The sequence below is a fragment of the Pholcus phalangioides genome, unplaced genomic scaffold, assembly GCF_987345545.1.
Source record: "Pholcus phalangioides strain wild (caught in Gottingen) unplaced genomic scaffold, Ppha-v1.0 ptg000003l_1, whole genome shotgun sequence".
In the NCBI taxonomy this organism is placed as follows: domain Eukaryota; kingdom Metazoa; phylum Arthropoda; class Arachnida; order Araneae; family Pholcidae; genus Pholcus; species Pholcus phalangioides.
Window position 1 is genome coordinate 54,059,986 of NW_028301596.1, and position 6,942 is coordinate 54,066,927.

Here is a 6,942-nt window from a genome sequence, read left to right on the forward strand (position 1 = left end):
GCAAAAATTACTCATCCCATTAAAGGGCTCCACGATTATTTTTGGGAGCGGGCCCCCGTGCCTCGTAAAGGTGGTCCTTACGCAATACACTTGAAAGTTACAGGAAACCAACCTGTCAATTTGGAAGACAGGTGGAGTTTTGGAGATTAGTACAAACACATTAATGTCCGAACAATCACTTGAGTTCCGTAAAAGACCGCAAAGGAGCTCGTCCCATTACGCCTTTTGCTTTCCTCGCTCTGAAAATTTCAGCCTTTATGATCGGAATGATACTCGTGCCAGGTCTAGCATAAATCCCATTGCCTTTTGCTCCGTTGCCAGCTGTGAAACCCAAAATTTTATTGTCGCTAAAACCCATTAACACGTACCGGAATGGAACAATTTCTGGTGACAGGTATTTCTTGGTCCTGGCGCGCGGTTTCGAGCGTAGTCACGCGGGGTTTTGAATTCACAGGTGCGATAGGATCTGATTATGTGGTTCGCAGAACTTATTTGACAGCCTCAAAATAAATGAGGCTCTGCCAAGCGTATTTGTATCCAATTTTCATCCATCGATTCATCATGTTAAAATGTGAATTCCGTCGCCTACGGCTTTAAGCCATTGCTTATACGATTGTTTAAAATGAAAGTAAATTTAATGTAATCACGTGACTCATTTCTCTGTCAAACTAACAAGGTAATAAAACCCCACAACGATTGCGAATATGTAGACTAACCATATTTCTTTAAAGAAAATACGCACGGTCTTGTATAGTTAGAATCCAGATAATTTGAATTTTCGGTGATAATCCAGAGTTGGAATTTTTCGAAATTCCTTCTCAAAAATCACTGTTTCTCCGTTAAAATCCAGCTCTGTTTCATTTTGTCTCATTTTCCCCCCCAATAATTTCAGTTTAAAGGGATGTTTACAGGAACTAAAGGGAGTCATGGCACTACCTCCTATATAAAGGAGGTATATAGGAGGTAGTGGTCATGGCCCTTGAATTGGGATCTTCGGTACATCCCTTAGAGGCCAGAGATTTTTTACAGACATCTCTACAGTAAATTTATAATGTGAAGAAAATAACAATTATATTCACAGCACACACCTTCATGCAGTATTCTCCAATACGCACCCACATGCTTGATTCACGCATCGAAATTTGATTTCACTCCTCCAAATTTCGTTGAGGAGTGAAAAATACTCCTTCAGATTTTAGGTAATTTTTTTAATGGAGTTTTATTTCTGTTTTTCGTAAAATTAATACTCTACTCTATTCACAAAACTATCCCTTAAAATTGTTGAAAGGTGTGTGAAATTACTATTCAAAAAAAAAATCGAATAACACTGCCTATATTTTTTGCAGCGCCTGTCAACCTTTTCTTGTAAAGAGGCCAGGGGCCCTGACAGTTGCTTAATCAATTAAGGGGGGTTGGTGCATGCAAATTTTCCAAAAAAAAAAAAAGAAAACAAATTTCTCCAATTTTTAAATACTATTAAATTTTCTGCGTCTAATTGTGTTAAAGTGGTTCACCTGTCCCCCCCCCCCCATTTTGAGTTGAGTGCAAAAAGGCTAATAGTAGGTGATGCACACTCCCGCCCCACCCCCCATTCCCGCCCACGTACTCACACTGTGTAGTCTACTGTATTTGAGTTCAGCTTTACTTGAAGTTCTTTCTTCACTTAAATTATTATTATAGCGAAGGTAATACTCATGCATCGACGAAATAATTTCTGTGGTCTTTGGTCCTTAGGCAGAGGCGTGCGCTGGGGGAGGGGGGCAATTATTTTTGAAGGGTGGTAAAACTCAAAATGTCTTTAAAAAAATTTTGCCTCTCCCCCCCACCCCCAAAGATCGGTCCTGCGTACTCCCCCGTCCTCAAGGATTTCCGTATTGAGGAATTTCAACCGGTTCTCATTTTTGTGAGGTGCTCGGACGGGCCCAATGCTATAAGGGGCCATTCAAGTATTACGTCAGCAGATTTTTAGCCATTTTTTTACCCCCCACCCCGGCGAAATTTCGTCAGCAGCTTAGAATATTTCATATCTTCAAAAAAAGCTGGTTGATGACGTAAGCAACCTTCAAACACCCCCCCCCCCCCCACGTCATCAGAAGTCAGCAAATCCGAAAGCCCCTCCTCCCTCGATGCTGACGTTATACTTGAATGACCCCTAAGTAGAACCCCTTTATACGCCTTCATTTACCCCCTGTACATGAAGACGTCTTACCCCTAAGCAGGGCCGAAACTGGTTTTTTGTAGCCCCCCACAACTTTAAAATTCGATAGTTTTATATAATGGTGTTCTTTGTTAACACACCTAAAAGACTGCCGCTCGGGCAGTTAACCCCCCCCCCCCCGACACTACCTTAAGACGGTTCTGGATCAGAATTGAAACAAAAAACATAAAAATTACGTTTTCATGAAAAACGGGACAGGCATTTTATCACTCACTAATATTAGCACTGGTAGTGTCATCTATTGACAAGCTTGAGAACCTCGAGTTCGGATATTCGTCACTAGGTGCTTCCTCGGATTTAGAAAATTTCTACCATTTGTTAACAGGCAGCGAGTTCATTTTTAGTTATGTTTGGATGTGTAACAATTACAATCAGACTGATAAATGGCCACGCCTACCCATAATTATTATAGAACAATTTCTGATTTTTTAAAAATTCTTTTCGTATTTCAGAATATGATGGAAAGACCATTTCACTTGAAACTGTCCAAAATCAAATTGTGTTTCAAAACGTAAACAAAAGTGTAAACAATCCTGCTGGACACGTGAGTGAATGACAAGGGAAAACAGTTTTAGCGCTATTGAAGTTTGTTAGGGGTCATTCAAGTATTACGTCAGCATCGAGGGGGTTTCGGATTTGCTGACAAGGCGGAAGAGGGGTTTGAAGGTTGCTTACGTCATCAACCACCCCTTTTTGAAGATATGAAAGTGGGGGGTCAGTGTTTTGCTGACAAGGGGGGGGGGGGTCAAAATTGGCTGAAAATCTGCTTAAGTAATACTTGAATGGCCCCTTATCAGCCCTGTTTTTTTAATGTAAAGTTAGCTTTTTTTGTATGCTATATATTGCTTTCAACATGCTGATCTCAACATGAACATGTTTTATTGATTTATTTTTTGCTATAGATTTCCTGAGTGGACATGAGCAGTCAGAAAGGGAACATTGGTCGGACGAGGCCACAGAGACACCAGAACTCTGAGAAGTTCAAGAACGATAAATACAATAGGACCAAGAAAACAAAACAAATGAACAACATGGAAATGCCGTCTCTTTGTGGCCGTTGCGCGTCCATAATCGAATGGAAAATCACCTACAAGAAATACAAGCCTCTCACGCAGCCAAAGAAATGGTGAGTTTATAAACAGAATCAATTGCGTATTATAAGGCATATATTATTCAAATGCAACACTAATGTGTTCAATATATGTATCCCTACACGCCATATTACATCAACATGATTGCCAAATTATTTGCAAACTTTAGAGTTACTGAAACGAGGGTTTTTTGTTATGTGGATCCACAGTTTTGTCCATAGTTGGTCTTGTTTGAGGAGGGGGGAAAGAGTATTTTAAAAAAAAAACTCACAAGTTCATGCATAACAGAGCAGAGTACCACACCACTGATACCAAATCAGAACACCGAAGCCAATCCTGGCTTCCCACTGGGTAGCAACATGCTTAGTTGACTATAGCCTCTTCGCCAAAGGCCTCAAACCTAATTTTCACCACATTGCCTTACAATGATATCGGCCATTGCCCTAATCATACTACTGCACATTCCACTAATTAATTTTTTTCCTTGATATAAACAAGAGCTTGCGAATTCCATGTGTAGTTGTTGCCGCTCTAGAAGGGCACCAAATCAGAGTTGAAAGGGTGAAATAAAGCTTTTTGACCAAAAAAAAGCATTGTTGGGTGCTGAAAATAGGTCCACACAGGTGCAGATTTTTTTCTTGAGCTGCTCCTCCGAGGCGCCAAGTTACAACTGAAAAACTGCCTTAAGTTTCCTGAATAAATAATTGTTCATATAGGTACACGCTTCTTTGAATCCTGCATTTGAATGCACATTGTCAAAGGGTCTTCTAGGCACCCTAAAATATGGAGATCCCCCCCCAAACTCCTTCTATAACCTGATTATTTTCGTATTTGTCTGCCCACACTTTTTGAAATTGAATCTGAATGTACATGAGGTCCTTTAGGTCCCATTATAGGGACCCCAATTATTGTTATTTTTCTCCTTGTAACTCAGAATTTTCTCTGGCATGACCACACTCTCCATGGTAATAAGCTTATATCACGTAAGTGACGGAGCCTGGCAGTGCTCAGTTCCTTGTAGTGTTTACGCATTATCCTTGCCCGGTTTCCAACATGAGAGAAAGGCAGACTATGCTGTTTTTCCACAGAAAAAAAAAGTTACCATAATTCACATTATGGCTACTTTACCGCACACCAATTCCAGTCATATATTGTGGCGCCGGACCGGGGGGCTTGGATTCCAGGCCCTCTGGTCCGGCGTGGCTGGCCCTCTCCAGCGTGGTCCAACCCTTCCGGGTAAATGGCTTACATCCCACCAGGGACAGAGCCTGGACTACGACTGGCCTTTAAGTCATATATTGTCATACTGCAATTTCCAACCAGTGGAGTCGGGCGGGAAATGAATTCACCATCTATTGGTGGCACCACAGGCTCGGTAGGTAAAGAATTTGTTTCCGATGTTCTTTGCTCGGATTCAAAATCATGGACGTTGATGGTAACTTCCATAGTGGAAGACGAGCATCTCACCACTGCACCACTCTGGCGCTCACATTATGGCTGGTATGCATAAACTGACAGTTCATTTTCCTGGCACTGTTAATACTCAAGTACTTTTTTGCATGTAATGATATATACGGCCCATACTTTGCGAAATTTATCTTTTAGTGAATGCTACTATTAAAAAAACCAAGTCTTAATAGTTTCCTTGTGGAACATTGTTATTTAACAATGAAATTTTCAATAGGTTAGGTAGAACATAGCTTGAATAGGAAGTCAAGATTTTTCGAAACAAAAACCTAGGGGCCATGTAGACTATTACTAAAATATCAATTCTTATTTTGTTTCATACTTAGCGTCAAATGCGAGAATAAAACAGTCACCAAAGCTTACCACACCATCTGCTCATCCTGCGCAGATGAAAATGATCTGTGTGCCAAATGTGGCAAGTCTCAAGAAAACGATGAGGATACGAAGACGCAAGATTCAAATGATGAAATTACAATGAAGATGCAATGAACTTACTTGCATAAATGTTACGTTGATGTGTTTGAAATCTGTATTTATTGTGTTATTTATATAAAAAAATGTAAACTTGCTGACAGAATTTTTTTTTAACGCCATTATTTTTACCAATTTTATTGCAAACTATTGTTTATTAATAGAAAATGTTAAATACAGCCCAGCCCACTTATTACGAAATCGAATACTATGAAGTATCAGTTAGAACAAAACAGTTTTTGCATCCCAGAATGAACCTGCAATACCAGAACAATGTTAAAAATATCGCTTATAACAAATTCCAATATTCACAAATATTTGACGTAACACATTTTCAACAAGAATATAATTTTTCTCATATGATATTTATCATATTAATCATAAGTTTTATAGGATCAGAAATTCTCTTTCAGAAACAGTCTGGATATGGAGTACTACTGTACTATTCCAAGAAAGTCTGTTCTGTCAGCACCATTTATAGCTAAATGGCTATCTCCAGCTATAGGTAGTGCTAGTTTTTATCATTGCTGGAACCGCTCAAATAAAGAGGGATCGGCATAACCATTGTTTTGTTTATGTCAATGTCGCTCAGTCTTTGTGAACCCTAGGACCATTAATGTCTGCAACAGTTTCACCAGACAACTTAGTGATTCCTAAACCTTTGCCTCAGTCAACATTTATCCGCTGCCCTCAAATAGTCTAATGAAGAACCACTTCAAAGCATTGAACCGGCACAGATCATGGACAGCTCATCTCTAACAAAGGTTGCAAATGCCCTCAGGAGCCATGTCGCTGACTTTGATAATCACTGACTTAAATTATATGGATCTAATATTGTATTCAAACCTATTTGAATAATTTTCATGTTAATTGTAATAAAACGCTGAAGTCCCTCCCAGAGCATCTATCCCATCTTCACCACCATGGGACCATTTCAAATCTGTAGATTCATTATTGTGAACGGTTTTCAAGTTCCCACATGCACTTTATTATGTTTGGGTCTGACTGTATTTACATCACAATAAAATGAAGGTCTTGACAAATCGGAAAAAAAGTTTAGGCATCAGTCTAATTTCACAGGGCTCCACAGACAGAAACGATCCAAAATAGAATATTCTTTGTCTTTTCCAGGACTAGGGGAATCTTTTTAAATGCTAGCAAACATGCCCATATAATTTCTGAAATTTTGTGTTATCCCCATATTCCAATTCAGTTGCTATCAGGGTTGGTCTGATTTTGCCCAACCCGAAAAAACCCAGATGAAAAACAGAAAATTACACCTTAAAACTGCATGTACTCGCAAACATTATGCTTTCTAATGGTGTTATTGAGTTGTCATGCTCTATCTGAAGAGAGATACATTAATAAGTCTACACATTCAATGCAATTTAAATTATAAGGGTTAAAGGGGAAAACAAGTTGGAAAAACCGATTTTATAAACCCATTATCATAAAAATAGTTTGCAAAACAATTTCCCCTCCCAGAATTTTCTGTAACATGAGCCACCACATAAATAATTTCTATACATTACTAGATCTATTATATTTATGTAGGCTGTAGCATATATAACTTGTTTTCCCTCATGCTCCAGTATCATTAAACGTGAAAAAACTCCAAACCACCCTGAAAAAAAACTTAGTGGGTTGGGTTTTTTCTGAAAAACCTTTGCCTTAGAACATTGTTGCCAGACATAA

The 6,942-nt window shown here is 39.1% G+C and overlaps 1 protein-coding gene across 2 annotated transcripts in view; it reads left to right on the forward strand.

The window, feature by feature from the left end:
* LOC149088826 (uncharacterized protein C9orf85 homolog) overlaps nucleotides 1-5,345 on the forward strand; it is a 165,797-nt gene extending 160,452 nt beyond the window's left edge. The window contains exons 1-3 of one of the 2 annotated variants that reach the window (XM_089253156.1): nucleotides 2,580-2,762; nucleotides 3,121-3,344; nucleotides 5,103-5,345. In XM_089253156.1, the coding sequence (XP_089109282.1) occupies nucleotides 3,136-3,344; nucleotides 5,103-5,265 (372 nt within the window). In that variant the 5' untranslated portion in view covers nucleotides 2,580-2,762; nucleotides 3,121-3,135 and the 3' untranslated portion in view covers nucleotides 5,266-5,345. Of the gene's footprint in view, nucleotides 1-2,579; nucleotides 2,763-3,120; nucleotides 3,345-5,102 lie in introns of those variants that run through there. The other variant, XM_089253162.1, reaches the window with a different exon arrangement.
* The last annotated feature ends 1,597 nt before the right edge of the window (nucleotides 5,346-6,942 follow it).